General features: G+C 31.7%; 2 protein-coding genes across 2 annotated transcripts; both read right to left on the bottom strand.

Moving 5' to 3' along the window:
* Window positions 1-4,441: 4,441 nt before the first annotated feature.
* On the bottom strand, window positions 4,442-6,099 carry LOC127809391 (uncharacterized). Its single transcript, XM_052348151.1, has 5 exons — window positions 5,825-6,099; window positions 5,613-5,745; window positions 5,230-5,523; window positions 5,037-5,150; window positions 4,442-4,936 (listed from the first exon to the last, which is right to left on the bottom strand). Exons 1-5 carry the CDS (start codon window positions 6,097-6,099, stop codon window positions 4,442-4,444), a joined length of 1,311 nt encoding a protein of 436 aa, XP_052204111.1.
* Window positions 6,100-7,116: 1,017 nt separating this feature from the next.
* Window positions 7,117-10,890, bottom strand: LOC127809390 (uncharacterized). Its single transcript, XM_052348150.1, has 4 exons — window positions 8,675-10,890; window positions 8,256-8,576; window positions 8,059-8,158; window positions 7,117-7,980 (listed from the first exon to the last, which is right to left on the bottom strand). The coding sequence occupies exons 1-4, from the start codon at window positions 10,888-10,890 to the stop codon at window positions 7,117-7,119; spliced, it is 3,501 nt and encodes a 1,166-aa protein (XP_052204110.1).
* Window positions 10,891-18,150: the final 7,260 nt, after the last annotated feature.

The raw sequence follows: 18,150 nt of genomic DNA, 5'->3' as shown, positions 1-18,150 counted from the left end.
GAAATAGGAATATCCAAATCAGTAGCAAAGGAATGAACAAGATCAAGGGAACAAACCTTCATAGAATCTGGCTAGGGATCGGATGTTGTTTCATGCTGAGAATGAGGCATGAACTGTTGTTTCCTGTGATACACAAAAAGAGATCCCTTGAACCTTACTGGAGATGTTGATAATCCAGGTTGATGAATTTGCTTAGGGCTTGGGTACTCATTTGCGATAGTGAGAGAGTGATCACTCGAAGATAAAGGGACAGAACTAGTATGCAGGACATGATTAGGAATAGAATGTTTAGGGTCTATTGATGTTGAAGAATGTGGACCAAGGTCCAAACTAGGAAGGAGATTGGACACGTGGTCTTCAATTGTATGATTCTCCCCCTGAAGACCAAGGGTAGAATGATCGAAATAGGGTTGTGACTTAGCAAAAGTCACATCTTTTGAAACAAAAAATTTTCGAGTAGGGGGATGATAACACTTATAGCCATTTTGTGTAGGAGAATAACCAAGGAAAAGACACTTAAGTGCCCTAGGGTCCAACTTGTCTCAAGTATGAGGTGGAACATGAACAAAAGCTACACAACCAAAGACCCTAAAATGAAGAGGGGTATGTAGGTTAAGAGAGGGAAAAAATGTAGAAAGGCATTAAAAAGGGTTGTTGTTCCCAAGAACCCTAGATGGTACCCGATTGATTAGATAGGTTGCGGTCAAGATAGCCTCTCCCCAGTAGGTTTTTGGAACATTATGATTATGAAGAAGAGCTCTAGTGACATTAAGGAGGTGTCTCATCTTCCGCTTAGCTACTCCATTTTGTTGTGAAGTGTTGATGCAAGAAGACTCATGAATAACCCATTTGTCTTGAAAGAACTTATGCAAGTGTTGATTGAAATAATCCCTTGCATTATCAGTTCAAAATTTCTGAATAGGAGTACCAAATTGAGTTAGAATCATTGAATAAAAGTGCGGTAACACAGTGCTAATAATAGCCTTATCCTTAAGAAGGAAAACCCAAGTCATCTAGCCCTAGAACAATTGAGAATCCTAGATGGACCCCAAACATCTGAATGAATGAGAGCAAAAGGATGTGACGATCTTTTATTACTAATAGGATAGGAAACACAACGATGTTTGGAAAGTTCACATACATCACAATGAAAAACATTAGGATCCATATGTTTAAATAAAACAGGAAACATAGCTTTGAGTAAGGGAAAAGGTGGATGCCCGAAGTAGTAGTGATGAGGCCAAATGTCACTACTAGAAGACCGAGAAGTGTAGGTTGATTTAGGCTAAAATCTGGACCGAATGTGATGGGGCTGCAAGGTCTCATTTCTCAAAACATACAACCCATGTTTCTCCTCAGCATCTTCAATCATCCTACTCGTAGCCATTTACTGAAACTCACAAGAATAAGAAGAGAAAATGATTCGACAATTTAGATACTTAGTGAGTTGATGAACTGAAATCAAGTTAGTGGACAAATTAGGAACATGTAAGATTCTTTGAACAAAAAGTTTAGGACTAAGAGTGACTTGTCCCTGACCCTTGATAGGAATAGAAGTCCCATTAGCAATAACAATTTGTTTAGGTGTCACAAGAGGCTGATAGGTATCAAAAACATTTGGATTAGAGGAGATATGGTCTATAGCTCCTGAATCTAGAATCCATATATCATTCCTTTTGGTTTTAGAGGCTATTAAAGAACTCAAATGGAAACTATTACTTGGCTGATTACCTTGTTGGGCAATAGAGCATGATCCATCTTGAAGAGTTTTCAAGAACATCTTGAGTTTGCTAACTTTATGAGCAAGCTTGCTGATTTCATCAGCTTTCAGCTGATTCTGCTCCAACTTAGGTGCTGCCTCAATTTTTTCCATCGGCTCTTCTTGCCTATTTGAAAAATAGGCCTGATTTTGAGAGGTCATATTCTTGAAGCCCCCTAGTTTCTGCAACACAGCCACCTTCCCATGCAATTTAAAACATGTCTCTCGAGTATGCCTCGACCTTTTGTAATGGGAACACCATAATCCTTCCATTCTATGCGTTTTGTTCTGTCCATCAGTCCACATACCTTCCTTTCCTTGCAACCTACTTTACACATTGCCTTTTCCTTGCAGTGGTTTAAATCTGAACCCTACTCCTTTGCTAGTAAACATTGCTAATCCTTCAAAAGGCATATCACCCAGCATTGCTGTCCTTCTATTTTCTTCACTTCAAACAACTAAAAACACTTCATTAAGGGATGAAAGTTTTTCCCTTCCAAGAATCTGCACTCGAACTTGATCATACTCATTATTAAGTCTTGCCAAGAGCTCTACAACTCTATCCCTTTCAAAAATTGAATGAAGAGTGGCTGCATCTTTCCCACATTCCATTTTAATGTTTTGGTAGTGGTTAATTTCTAGCTAAAAACCATTCATTTTCTTGTAATATTCAGTGATTGTTGAGACCCCTTGCTTAGTACTATGTAACTTCATCTTAATCTCATAAATAACCGACACATCTTGAACCTTAGAATAGGTACTATTGAGCCAACTTTGTATTTAGTTAAATTTTGATGATTATAAAAAACTTCCATCCCTCGTTTTGAAAATGTTGCCCCTAAATTATCGTACAAAATATTTTGAGTTTCCAAAATGTCTTTTAAATGTTATCATGGTTTTAGAATATTGTTCAAAGATTCCTTGAGAAGTTTTAATATATTTTCTCATGTTTTAAAGCATAAAATAGTCTTTTTCTTTGATTGAGTCGACTCCCAAGTCGACTCGGCCGAAAGGTTTGATTTTCGTAGGTTTAATGCTCGGTCAACTGAGTTGACTCGATTTTTTATCTGAGTTGACTCGAGCGCCAGCCGAGTCGACTCGATATGTAGCCTAGTCGACTCGAAGTTTTACCAAGTTGACTCAACGGATCTTGTGGACGTTCTTTTAGTATGTTTTCTCTTACAGGTCATTATAAGCCTTCTCTCCTCAACTAGAAGAATAAGAATGCATTCTTGAGAAATCACAGCTTACAAAAGTCTACTCAACTCGTTCTCGAAAAATCCAAAAAATACCGAACGGCTTCCGAGCGCACTGATCTTCTTTCAGCAAGCTGTCAAAGCAGCGATTGTTCACTTGTCATCTTTTGGTCATCAGATCGAGGGTATATCTATTCTATTTACTGCTTTTAGTTATTGCACTTTCATTGTTTTATATTTAGTCCAAGTGTGGACAAGTTGAAATCTTTGTAACTCTTAAACATTCTCGTGGATGGTTGTGGTTACCTAGAACTATTTTGAATCTAGGTGTGTATGTGGTTTTAGTTTCCAAGGTGAACTAATGTGGAAACCTTGGTGTTTGACACTACAAGAATTTCGGGATTTAGCGACGGAATATTTCCGTCGTGAAATCCAAAAATCCGTCGCAAAATGTCTTTAGCGACGGATTAGCGACGGAAATTTTCCGTCTCTAAAGTCTGCGTCGCTAATTTTTTTTTGCGACGGATCCGTCGCTATATTAGCGACGTCTTAGCGACGGAAATATTTCCGTCGCTAAGTTTATTTTTTAAAAAATTGCAACGGAAAATTCCGTCGCGAGATTTTAGGAAAAAATAAATTTTTTTTTATATTTTTAGTAGCGACGGTAAATTCCGTCGCTATTATTGTAAAAAAATAAAATATTTACAATATAGAGACGGAATATTCCGTCGCTAAAAAAAATAAGAATTTTTTATTTTTTTAAAAGTGCGACGGAAAGATTCCGTCGCAATTTTTTTTAAAAAAAAAATAAGAAATTCTTTTTTATTAGCGACGGAATATTCCGTCGCTATTATTTTTAAAAAATAAAATATTTAAATATATCAGCGACGGAATATTCCGTCGCTATAATTTTCAAAAAATAAAATATTTAAAATATATCAGCGACGGAATATTCCGTCGCTAATAAAAAAGAATTTCTCATTTTTTTAAAAATATTGCGACGGAATATTCCGTCGCAATTTTGTAAAAAATAAGAAATTCTTTTTTATTAGCGACGGAATTTTCCGTCTCTAGTAGTTTTGGAATTTTTTTTAAATTAATTATAGCGACGGAAAATTCCGTCGCTATAAGTTTAAGAATTTTTATAGAATTAATTATAGCGACGGAATGTTCCGTCGTTGAAGTAAATTAAAAAAATTAAAAAAATATATTAAAAATTTACTGCGACGGAATAATTCCGTCGCAATATATTAATTTTTTTTTTTAAAATTTTAGCGACACAATTTATTTCCGTCGCTAAAAGTTATATATTTTTTAATTTTAAAATTTATTTATAATTATTTATTAAACAAATTATATAAAAATTCTAAAATTTATATTTATAATATAAAAATTAATATTCAAACAAAATACTAATAATTGTCTATTACATGCTAATATAATTGTCTGTTACATACCAACCGTTACATAAAAATAACTACAAAAACTAATCATCTAAATCATCATCAACATTAGGTGAGTTAGGTTGATGAGTCGATTGTGGCTGAGAAGAAGAAGAAGAAGGAACAATACCGCGAGTAGATGCAGTAAGTTGTTCAATCAAAAATCGCATCTCAAACATCTGTCGTCGAACATCGCTCAGCTCATGAGCCTGCGAATTTATCTGCTCCGCCTGCGAATTTATCTGCTCTGCTTGTGAATTTATTTGCTCCGCCTGCGAATTTATCTGCTCCGACTGCACTTTTAATTTCTCTGTCATTTCTTGTATAACTGGGTTTTCATTAAGACCAGATGAGACAGAGGATGAGCTACCAACGTCAGAAAATTTTGATTGGGATAAAGATCCCGTGCCATAAATCCTCTTCTTCTTATTTTTCCCCCCGGCAGCCTGGATGAATATCTGATCACAATCTGGCTGCTGAGGCTCCTCAGACCCTTCATTTGGTTGAGTTGCCTGCTCTAACAACTGTCCATACATTTCCTACAACAGTTTAATGAAGAAAATAAAATAAATCAATTATGAATATTAAAGTTTATGTTAATTATAAAAATAATATTACTTACAATTAAAAAAAACTTACAGCGACACTCGAAGAACGTCTGTCGACATACACCATCTGTCCTTCCTCAGTTTTTTTAGAATGAGTTCGTTCAAACAATTCAATCAGTGTAGGCTCTCTCCCAAACTCATGTGTCTAAAAAAACAAATGATATAAAATTAACCATATTAATAAAAAAAAAATATTAACAAATTAAATAAATTAAATTTCTCACCATTCGTCTTTTATGCTCTGCTGAAGATATAGAACCCCCAGTATGGCGGGAAGGACCAGCCCCAAGGCCACCTGTCTCACTCAAACGGTTTAGCGATGCTTGTGCAGACCTTTTCTTGAAAGCTTCATCTTGTTCCCATTTCTGCATCCAGCTATCCCAAACATCATCTGGCACAAAGATTGGTTTTCCATTGGCATGCCACTTACGAATGTTGTCGATATATCGTTTCGCTGCTTTTTGTGCCCACTCTCTTCTCACTAATGCATCAATTGTAGGATCCCACTGAAAATTTTTCTGTAAAAAAAAAAAAAAAGATTAAATAATTTAAACATTTCTACATTAATAGTTAAAATATATATATATTATTAATTTGAATTTAATACCGCAAATTCATCCCAATACAAGCCCTTTGTCTCCGAAGGCACTTCTTTCCAAACATGACCTTCCTTATGAAGACGTTTCTTGAAGATTGTCGATATAATATGGGAGATATTTATTGTACGACAAAAGATGCTCCTATATACAAATAATAATAATTAGTATAAAAATTAATACATGTCATAATGTAAAAAAAAATTAAAAAAATTAAAGTTACCCATCGCCATCTTGCTCTATAACATGTAATGGTTCGGATGTAAAATGACTGGCAGTCGAATGAGATGATGGATGTACTGGTGACTCTGCAGGAAGGGTCGGTGAAGAAGCAACTGCAGGGGTAGCAACAGGAGATACTGATGGGAGGGAGGCCGGTGAAATATCCCCCGAAATATGTGGTGCTGCAGTAGATGAGGTGGAAGCAGCAGTAGACCCAGACGAGTTAGGTCTAGAACCACTGCGTCCTGCACGATATCGTCCTCTAACACCTGTCATCTATATATATATATATATTATAACGAAAATGCCGTCAAAATTTTTTCCCGCCCATTTTCACTTTCTATTTCGATATTTTATTATATTTTATTTATTTTTTTCTTACCCAAAATCAATTTTTTATAAATCATTAATTAAATATAGGTTTGTGTTAAACGTGTAGTTCTTGAAACCTGTAGATGGTTTTTTTCATAATTAAATAATGTTTGGAGAATGTATAAACATGTTGGTATATGAAGAGGTAAGATATAATCAATATTATTAATTTTTAAATATTAACATAAAATTTTAATTAAAATAATTTACAAAAAAATAAGATTTTTTTTAAATCGACAAAAATCTTGAGATATCAGGTAATACCGCCAAATACCGACTACCAAGTAATTTTTTTAAAAAAATAAATTTAATTTTTTATTTTATTTCCTATAAATTACCTCTCATTCTCTCTCAATAAAGCCACTATTCAAAACTTTAAAACCCTTAATTAATTTCAGAACCATGCAAAAAAAATACAAATCTTATATATGTTTAAGTTATTACTTAATTTTGAAAAATAATTAGTTTGTAGGTTATGTTAAATTAGTTATTTAGGTAAAATTGAATTATTTTTAATAAATTATTTAAGTTATTTTGACAAAATTAATATTTGTATATGCTATTTATATTTATCATATGTTGTCATGTTTTTTTTAAAAATTTTATTATATTTTATATTTTAATTATTTATGTTACTAATTTATTATATGTTGTCATATTATTTATTATTTTGTATAAACTATTTATATTTATCATATGTTAAATTAGTTATTAGTTTGTGAAAAATGTGTAGTTCTTGAAATTTGTATACTGTAGATAGAATTTATGATTGTGAGGTTGCTAATTTTAAATAAATTCAATATATATGAACTTTCGTGCATCGCACAAGAGGTGAACTAGTACCTATAATGAAATAAATCAATTAACAAAATCAATATCATTAATAATTAAACATAAGTATTTAAATCATAAAATTCACCTCTAATCACTATCATATAAGTCTACATCCGTGTCATTAGATTCTAAGTCATCATCAGAATCTAATTGAAGAACTTGTTCATCCTCTGATTCAGAGTCATATTCAGAGTCTGATCGCAAAACTTGCTCATCATACGATTCAGATTTATCTTCAGAATCAGATCTCAAAACTTGCTCATCATTCAACTCTGGAGCTTCATCAAATTCTGATTCCATAACTGGCTCATCATTTAAATCAGCGTGGTCACCATCATTCACTGTCTCAAGGATTTGGGCATCATCAACTGCGATATCGTGTAGTTCCACGTCATCCTCTTGGTAAGGCAACGCTTCACGTGGAAGGGTCGCCTCTTGATTATTAAAAGATTGTGGAACCTCTACTATGAACCTTGGTTTGACTTTTGTTACAACCAACCAATCGCTTTTGTTACGCCTCAAGCTTGGATATTCACAAAAATATACTTGAATCGCTTGAGAAGCTAATACAAATTGCTCGTTTGTATTCCATTTCTTCTTTTCATTGACCTCGACGATCTTATATGCATGATGAATCTTCACCCCCTCGTTCAAAGTTGGAATAAACCAATCGCCCTTGAACAATACAACTTTCTTGAATGACGATACTGAAGGATACTTGAGCTCGACAATCTCTGTTATCTGACCATAATAGTCCTTCTCGGGATCATCGTAGTTGGATCCTTTAACGCACATGCCACTATTCATAGTGCCTTTATTCGAACCATGGCTAATCGTGTGAAATTTAAATCCATTAACAAAGCAGCCAGGGTACGTTGTAACAGTGTTAAAAGGTCCTTTTGCGAGATCCCTTATGTATGAATTGGTCACATTGTTCGTAGGATCGCGAGCCTATTAAATAAGACAGATATATAAGAAATAATTATATAAGAAATTGAGTGGAATTAATATTTTAATTAATCAACTCACATAATTATTGAACCAAGAAGGGAATTCCTTATTTGTTAATTGTTCAATGATGTGGTCGCCAATGCCGAGATTACGTTGCCTTAGCTCAGCATCGTAAATTCTTGAAAAATTAAAAAGAAAAATGAAAATAACTACATTAGACTATTCAATGTAAATATAATTTAAAAATTAACAACAATTAATTAGTAAAATCTTACTGCAGATACGGCTCAACTTCTGGACAATTCATCAAAATATATCTGTGTGCAACATCATATTCTTCACCGAATAACATTCGTGACTTTTTACATCCAAATGGTCGACAAGGATGCTTGAAAATTGATAACTTCCCCTCCTGGTCATCCCTTTCATTTACAACACCAGCATCGTTGCGCGGCACTCGTGTATGCCTTGTAACAACATGGTCCTCAAAGTAATGAGAACACAACAATGACGCTTCTTCCACAACGTATGAATTAGAAATAGAGCCTTCCACTCGAGCTTTATTTCTAACTGTTTTCTTCAACTTTCCAAGGTATCTATATAAAATGTATATAGTAATTAGATAAGTGAACTACAAAATAAATATGTTTCTTATAAAATAGGAAAAAAAAATTATCAATCTAATAAATAGTACCTTTCAAACGGATACATCCATCGATATTGAACTGGACCTGCTATCCTTGCTTCATAAGCCAAATGGATTGGAAGATGCTCCATAGAGTCAAAGAAACTTGGAGGGAATATGAGCTCCAACTTACACAAAGTGATGGGGATGTCGTTCTCTAATTTCATCATATGCTCACTTTTAATAGTGGTCGATGTCAAATCTTTGAAGAAAAGACTCAACTCAGTCAATGCCTCCCATACTTTTTGCGGTAGTAATTCTCGAAATGCAACGGGCACCAACCTTTGCATGAACACATGACAATCATGACTTTTCATCCCAAACAACTTAAGCTTCTTTGTGTCAACACATCTAGCCATGTTCGACACATACCCATCAGGAAATTTTAAATTTTTTACCCACGCACACAGGACGGCTTTTTCTTTCTTGTTCAGAGTAAAAGTTGATTGAGTAATGCGGCGACAATATTGATTCAACTCTTCTCTCGACTTTACTGTGTCCTTAGTTTTGCCTGGTACATTCATCACTGTATTGAACACATTTTCGAACACGTTTTTCTCTATATGCATAACATCCAAGTTGTGTCGAATAAGTTGAGTTTTCCAATAAGGCAAATCCCAAAAAATGCTCTTACTCTTCCAACCACTACCATGACTGTTATCTGCATTAGTCTGTGCAGCATTTGGTTGTGTCGCATTCACTAAACCCAACTCGTCCAAGGAAGCAAGTATCTCAGGTCCAGACAGTACAGGAGGTGGTGTTTTTTTTACCAAAGTATTTTTGCGAAATCCATACCTATTCCGTCGATACGGATGATCTTGATGCAAGAATTTTCGATGGTTATCAAACCATGAAATCTTTCTACTCTTTGACAGGTAAAATGCGTCCGAGTGAATCGTGCAATAAGGACATGCCAGCTTTCCTGCCGTGCTATACCCCGAGAGCATTGAATATGCAGGAAAATCACTAATGGTCCACATCAAAGCCGCTCTCAGTTGGAAATTTTGTTTCAATGAGATATCATATGCATGCACACCAACATCCCACAAATGTTTCAACTCTGCAATAAGGGGTTGTAAGAAAACATCAAGTTTTGCCTTAGGATTCTCTGGTCCTGGCACTAGCACCGTTAAGAACATTGTTGTATCCTTCATACACATCCAGGGTGGTAAATTATACACCGTGACAATGACAGGCCAACAAGAATATTGCTTCCCAGATTGACCAAACGGCTGAAACCCATCAGTACAAAGACCAAGTCTGACATTCCTTTTCTCGGCAGCAAATTCCCTATGAGTCTGGTTAAAATGAATCCACGCAGGGGAATCCGACGGATGACGCATGACGCCATCTTCGACCACATGATCTGCGTGCCACCTCATTTCTGCTGCTGTTGAATTGGATGCATACAATCTCAAAAGCCGAGGAGTTAAAGGAAAATAATGCATCTTCTTATAAGGAACACAAGTTTTTTGTCGTTTACTACTGTCAGCTTGATCAACTTGCTTGTACCGATTCTCATGACAAAACTTGCATACTGTTAAATCACTGTCATCACCCCAAAAAATCATACAGTTATTTCTACAACAATCAATTTTCTCAACAGGAAGGCCTAACCCTCGAACCAGTTTTTTAGTACTGTAAAAATTATCAATCACCGTATTAGGTTCAGGAAGAACCTCCTTAAGTAATTCACAAAGTTGATTAAATCCCCTCTCAGATAGATGGTGTTCTGACTTAAAGCTAAGCAATCTAGAAACAAGCGACAACTGCGAATGCTTTTGACAACCAGGATATAACTCTTTTTTTGCAGCACTAAGCATGTCATAGAATGCTTGAGCTTCCGGATTTGGAGGTTCCTCCTCCATATTCGGATTGAAATCAGGCCCGGCAGCATCCATTACCATAGTCTCAAATAAATTGCTTGGCTCTGCTTCAAGCGTTGATGCTGAGTAAGACATATCGACCGAATCTACCGTAGCAATAACTTCCCCATGAAGTGTCCACTCATAATACCCTGGCACGAAACCTTTGGTGAGCAAGTGACTTGTCACGGTATCCTGGTCACGAAAAGCCGTGTTCCTACACTTTGGTTGATTACAAGGACATTTAATCTTATTCCCATCCATCCACTCTGGTTGACTCTTAGCAAAATTAACAAACTTCTCAACACCCTTGATAAATTCCGTAGAAACATAACCATCCTCCTTACGCCTGATATACATCCACTGACGATCTGATCTCATTTTTTTCCTGTACCATTAAATAATAAAAAATTACTAAATTATAATTATAATATTTTTTTATTTGAGTTATTTTAATATTATTCCACTGAACTACTCCTTATAACTCCCCCTTAAAATTTGAAGGTTAGGACCTATCCCATCCGGAAATGAATCGTGATATGACCACTAGCGGACGCATTTACTCACGATACGAAATTTCGGCAGCATCTCAGCACAGTTCTCCAGATGCACGATAAAGATTATGTGTTGATTCATACAAGTTAAACTCAATTTGAGTCAATTGCATAAATCAAAACATATTCCTATATGCAACCGGAGAACAACAAGAAATGCTACTGAATTTTCGTACCATGCATGAGTAAATTAATGCGTATTTGCTGGGCACACAACACGACACCAAATTTCCAGATTGTCCAACTGGACAATTCAGTGATGTCCTCGCTCCATCGAGGAAGTCACCGAACGGGAATCTAAGGTTAAGTTCCAACAAATTTAATTAAATACCTAAAAAATATTTAATTAATTATATTTTTTATTTAATATAATTTTTAGATAAAATTCGACAAAGTCTCCCCTATAAATGGACTACACCCTATGTAAGAAAAAAAAAAACACAAAAATTTAACACTTCAATTTATGCAACATCATCAATTCTCAACACAACATCATCAATTCTCAACACATCATACACTTCATAATCATCCTATAAAATAAATAAATTCGATAAACGAGAACTAAACAAGCTTTAACTGAAGCTTAAATGTCAACAAGGGAAAATAAAATAATATATTGCCTTGCCTTATCCCACCGTATGACAATAATATATTATTTTAGAAAAAATTCAATAGATTTTATAATCAGATAAACAAGGGAAAATAAAATACCCTTTATAAATGCAAGAACTTAGAATTATTTGTTAGCTAGCAAGGAACGCATTAAGAGTAATGAGTAAAAAAGACATCAAATGTTGGAAGATACATAAAGCAAAATTTTTGTGAAAAGTGGAGCATGAAATTCACCAAAAGCTAGTTGAGGTGAGAAAGGTGGGTGCATATTCCTCCTTGTGGGGTCATTGGAGAGTACTTGTGTGTATCAATTTGCATGAGCCAGCCAGCCAGCAGCCTCTACTGCTTGCCAACACTTTTATTTGTTTGTGTGTGTGTGTGTTTTTTCTTTAATTTTCTTTTTCTCTACTTGATTGGGTTTTTCTCCTATTATTAATCTTTATTTTGTTGGGTTCATACAAGATATATAGGTTCGTTGGTTTTCAGGTTTCTGTCTTCTTCAAACCCCACTGATCACTTCTTGACTTATGACCAAGTCATTCCACAAGGGAAAAAAAAAAAACATTCAATCATAATAGATCCCATTTTGGGTTCGAACACTGTTTTTTATTTTGGAATTAAGTGGCTTAATTTTGTTAGCTAGAAGGAAACTTTTAATTTTTTTTAAGAGAATTGACTTTTACAAAGGTTTCAAATATTATATAGTGGGGTGATTGGACTAAGGCAGGTGTGGAAAAGAGAAAAACCCAACTGTTTTCTAGACTCATTTTCGTGACCAAGAAAATGAAAGTAACCCCATTTACCTACGTACATACATTATTATGTGGGCACTGTCCTATGTTCCAATAACGGATTGCTTTAGTATTATTAATTTTAAGTTGAATTATTATCATTAATTTTAACTAAAATTATTATAAAATTTATATGTACTATATCAATTTGTAACTTCAACATGTCTGAACTAAATACATGAAATATTATTTGGATACTCATTTGTGATCTACAATGCATGAAAACGCTCATCTTCGAAACATTTTATGTATTGAAACATCGAGAAACACCAAAAAATCATTTTTGGATTTGTTTGTAATTACAAAAATATTTTGAGATTATTTTATAATATTAAAAAATTATCAAAAATATATTTACTATTTGAAAACTCATTTGCGTCCACGAAGTTAGGTTATATTTCTGTCTCGAACAAAGTTATGTTTAATTATTTTTTTTAAATTTATTATTTATTTTTAATCAATAAGTTAAAGATTAGAACTTATATTTATGTTTGTTTATTTTATTTACTCATTTCTATTTCTTGTATTTTAAAAAATATTATTTTTTCATTTTTGCATTTGTTTCATAGAAACCATTTTCATACCATCTAGCTTGTGACACTTTAATACATTATATATTAATATAATACAAATACAACACATTAATATATTGATATAAAATATATCAATATTTTATATATTTATATTAATATAATATAAATACAACACATTAATACATTGCAGAACTGTCGCAAGTGAGCATTCAAATATCATTTTCATTAAAAATATAAATAGTAAATTATATTACTAACATATCTGTTGTTGTCATTATATTTTCATTAAATATAAAAATACAAGTACTTAAAATTAACGATAATAATTCTGTTGTTGTCTTTTATATCATCTGTTGTTGTCTTTTAACTGAGATTTTAAAAATGGGCTTCTAAATCCTAATGTATATTTAAATTTTATTTTTATAATAAAATATTTAAAAATAAATAAATAAATATTTATATCATATCAAAAAAAAAAAAATTAACAATTTTAGCATGAACAATTCAAATATTCAATCACATTCAACAATTTCAGCCACAATTAACATATCTCAACCACAACAATTCCTAACTAAGTGAAGTAGTCAAATAACAATTAGCAAAAAACCAAAAGTCATAATTGCTAAACTCATTATAATAGGTATTAAATTAGCCAAAATAAAATAAAAATACACATTAAATAGAACATAATCAAATAAATTAACTTACCTCAAATCTTTTGATCTCTAGAGTACGAAGGGATGTCCACTGCCACTGCCTATCTGCCAAGAACAAGAATACAATACCAAAGATTGAAACAAAAGAATTTTTTGTCACTAGCATTGAATTTGAACCCGAATAGAATACAACACCAAAGATTGAACCAAACCTCAAAAGATTGAACCAAAGTGTCCCAATGTCAATGAACAGTGGCGAGCAACCCAGTCACCCATCGAAAGCAAGACTTAGAGAGTTAGATCAAGTAGCCGAGATGCAACCTCCCCAACTACCAACCGAGAGGCGACGGAGAGGGTGAGCAGCGAGAGGGCGAGGCAGCGGGTGAGGGCGAGATAGTGAGCGAGGGTGAGCCAGTGAGCGAGGGCGAGGGAAAGGGCGAGTTGCGAGAGGCGAGAGCGAGGGCGAGGCAGCCGGTGAGGGCGAGCCAGTGAGGTCAAGCCAGTGAGCAAGGGCAAGGGCGAGGGCGAGGGCGAGGGCGAGGGCGAGGGCGAGGGCGAGCTGCGAGAGGCGAGAGCGAGGGCAAGGCACCCGGTGAGGGCGAGCCAGTGAGCAAGGGCGAGGGCGAGCAGCGAGGGGTGAGAGCGAGGGCGAGCTGGTGAGGTCGACCCAGTGAGCGAGGGCGAGGGCCAGCCGGTGAGGTCGACCCAGTGAGCGAGGGCGAGGGCGAGCTGCAACAGGCGAGAGCGAGGGCGAGGCAGCGGGTGAGGGCGAGCCAGTGAGGTCGAGCCAGTGAGCAAGGGCGAGGGCTAGGGCTAGCCACGAGAGAGAGGGAAAGAGGGTACGCAGAAGGGAGAAGAGGGAAAAAGGGAGAGAGGGGGGGCGGGGCAGGGTTTTATGGGGGGAAGGGAAAGGGGGGGGAGGGAATCAGGGTTTTACGGGGGGGAGGGAAATTAAGAGGCGGGAATAAAATTTATTTTTTAATAATTTATATATAAATTTATATAATATTAAAATAATTAGTATTATTATTTAATTAATAAAATTTATATTAATGTAAAATTATTAAATAATTTTATTAATAATTTATTATAATCATTTAAAATATCATAATAAAATTATTTAAATCATTGCATTTTAAATTAATATTAATTTAAAAAATACTTATATTATAAATCTAATAATTATAATAAATTAATTTGATATATTATAAATATTACTTTACTACAAAATTCATAAAAGATAAAAAAAATTCAAAAATTTTGTAACAATATTCTTTATATATTTTGAATGTTGACTAGTCTTTAATTTTTTAAAGAATAAAATTTTGATTATTTTTTCTTTCATATATAAAGAGTTTCCCTCATTGTTAGGGGTACGTAAACGATCGGTTCAATTATCGAATTAATAAAAAATCAACAAATTGAATTGACAAATTAAACTAAACTAACTTGACAGATTAAATCCAATAAATTAAATTAACTAACAATAAAAAAAAAGTAAATATAGACTACATAAACTAAATCGATTCAATAAACCAAACAAACACATAAGAAAATTAATTAAAATTGAATTAACCGATAAATTAAATAAGCTACAAAATCGAACAAGTTGAAAAATTGTGTGATAGGCCAAAAATGACGTCATTTTATTACCATAAAAACATCATTGTCTTAAAATCCAATCGATTCGACTATTTTTAACTAAAAATATAATCGAAAACAAAAAACTAATTTTTTTAAAAAACATTAATTGAATAGAAGCGAATTTAAAAAAAAATTGATAATTTTTATTAATTTGATTCGATTAATTTGATTATACCGAATTTTAATTAATTTGATTCAATAAAGTAGTAAAAACCAAAAATAAAATTAGAAATTAAAAAATAATACATTTTAAAAACTAATGACATATTGTCATACAAACAAATAGGTTATATCGAATTTTAACAAATACTGCCAAAATCTTGTTCAACATTAATGTTTTATACATAACACTTAAACTTCAAAAATAAAAATTAATCTTCTATAGTTTTTTTATAGTATAACTATTAAGGGAGAAAATCATTATTCCATATTTTAATCTGAAAATTATTTCGGACTTATCTTCATACCTTTTTATCCTGCTCATTTTAACAAGCGCTACATAAATATTTTATTATATATTTTATTTTTTATTATTTATTGTGAATGACTTAATTATACATTTAATTATTTCATTTTTATATAATTCTCCTAATTATAGAGAATAAGACATTGATAAGATAGCTCATAAACTCTTTTCTATATATGTAATCCCTCGATATTGTTTTATTTTTATTTTTATGAACATGAAATATATTAATTGATGTATTTAGAATTTAATAATATTATAATTTTTAAATTTAATATATTTATCTAAATTTTATAAATTAATTTTTTTATATTCATCTCATGTTTAAATGTATATTTAATTAAATATACATTAATATATTTAATTTCTTATAGATTTTAATATTTATAAATTTAAATCTTTATAAATTCATTAAATAATAAATAAAAATTAAATTTAGTGACGGATTGAAAGTTCCATCTCTATTTCAGCAATGGATTCGGTCAATCCGTCACTAAATTTATTTATTTATTTTTTGTTATTTGATTCCATATTAAATTTTAATTTGTTATTTTTAAAATTTGCGACAAAAAAAACTTTCTGTCTCTATATTTGAAAAGCAAAAAAATTACAATTAAAATTTAATTTTTTAGCCATAAAAATAGTTTTGCATCACAAAAAGTAGTGACAGAATTTATTATTTTTTTAATTTAAACTAGTATTAATTTTTTTTATTTTAAACTTTAGGGACATAATTTATTTTCATCTCTAATATTTGCAACGGAAGATAAATTTTGTTGCTAAAATTAACGATAGAAAATAAATTCTATCTCTATCTAAAATGTATTTTTTATTTTTTTATTATTAAAACTATTATTAAAATAAATTCCCGCCTCTTGAATTTATTTATTTTAATATTTTAATTATATAAAAAATAATATAACTTATAAAAATAATATTAATAATTATTTAATTGATAAAAATAATATATTTTAAATAAAATTTTATTATTAAATCATTTTTTAAAATCTTACTGTAATTATCTAAAATGTGATGATAAAATAATTTAAATTATTGTATTTTAAATTAATATTAATTTAAAAATTAATTTGATATATTGAATTATTTATTAATTAATTTTTTTATAAATAAAAATTATATCAAACGAAATGTACATAACATTTATAAATTTTTAGGGTAATTTTCGAGTTTAATAAAAAAATTTAAAAAGTAAAAATTCAAAACATTCACCGAACTTAGAATTATTAATTATAGAATAGAACAATACTAATGACAGAACCCATCTGATCAACATAGTAGATTTTAGATTGTTGAATTTCATCTATAACTCAGAGACAAAATTAGAAAGGACAAATAATAAATAGATATATTTATTTTTTTCTTGATCAACATTAATGTTTTACACATAACACTTATATTAGATAGTGACATATGATATTGTTATTAAGTATAAGATACAATGTCGTCCATATATTGGCCCCATTTGTTGCAACTTAATTAAATAAATTATAGTTTATAATTTCTTAGATTATAGTTTTTAAAACTTAAAATAAGTTGTGAACTTGTTTGTTACAACTTTTCAGAAAGATGTAGAAGCTGTAGAAGATGAGGTACCTTAGCTTTGAAAAAGCCAGCTTCTACCATTTCTAAAAGGTAGTAGAAGCTATAAGTTATAATTCTATAAGGTAAAACAAACAATACATTATCATTTTTTTGAAGCTAGAAGTTAAAAATTATAGCTTTTAAGGTACAACAAACATGCCCAATATGTTTGGTTTTTAAACTTTTTAACTTAGCAAAAAATTCTCATATTTATAAAGAGAAAGAGATTGACAAGATAACTCCTGGACTCCTTTCCATATAATGTAATTTCTCAATATTTTTTTATTTTTATGATTTCTAAAATTTAAAATATTTTTTTTAATAATATTATGATTTTTAAAATTTTTATTTATTTTTCAATTATAATGTTTGTTTACATTTTGTACACAGTTAATAAATATTATAAATAATTAATTATTATACATTTAATTGATATAGTTAGAATTTAGCAATATTATGATTTTAAATATTAATATATTTATTTAAATTTTATAAATTAGTTTTTTAATATTCATCTCATGGTTAAATGTATATTTAAATTTTTATAAAATTTAAATATTTATATATTTAAATATTCATTCCAAATTTAAATATTTATAAATTAATTAAATAAAATAATTAAAAATTAATGGTAGCGACGGATTTGGATAATCCGTCGCGGATTTAGAGACGGATTTGAATAATCCGTCTCTAATTTTATTTTTCTTAATTTGTTAACTTAAAATAATTTTTTATTTTAAATATAGCGACAGAAGGATATTT

This window comes from Diospyros lotus, chromosome 9, assembly GCF_014633365.1.
Source record: "Diospyros lotus cultivar Yz01 chromosome 9, ASM1463336v1, whole genome shotgun sequence".
NCBI classification, from domain to species: Eukaryota; Viridiplantae; Streptophyta; class Magnoliopsida; order Ericales; family Ebenaceae; genus Diospyros; species Diospyros lotus.
Note: the sequence above shows the minus strand (reverse complement) of the source record. Positions and strands in the feature narration are given on the sequence as shown.

Bases quoted from the DNA above. Each gene is read 5' to 3' on its own strand.
- LOC127809391 (XM_052348151.1), bottom strand. From the start codon at position 6,099: ATGACAGGTGTTAGAGGACGATATCGTGCAGGACGCAGTGGTTCTAGA. The intron at 5,524-5,612 runs GTATTAAATTCA...TTTTTTTTACAG, and splicing joins TGTATTGGGATGAATTTGCG to AAAAATTTTCAGTGGGATCC. The intron at 5,151-5,229 runs GTGAGAAATTTA...TTGTTTTTTTAG, and splicing joins CAGAGCATAAAAGACGAATG to ACACATGAGTTTGGGAGAGA.
- LOC127809390 (XM_052348150.1), bottom strand. From the start codon at position 10,890: ATGTATATCAGGCGTAAGGAGGATGGTTATGTTTCTACGGAATTTATC. The intron at 8,577-8,674 runs GTACTATTTATT...CATTTTATATAG, and splicing joins TGGATGTATCCGTTTGAAAG to ATACCTTGGAAAGTTGAAGA. The intron at 8,159-8,255 runs GTAAGATTTTAC...TAATTTTTCAAG, and splicing joins GAAGTTGAGCCGTATCTGCA to AATTTACGATGCTGAGCTAA.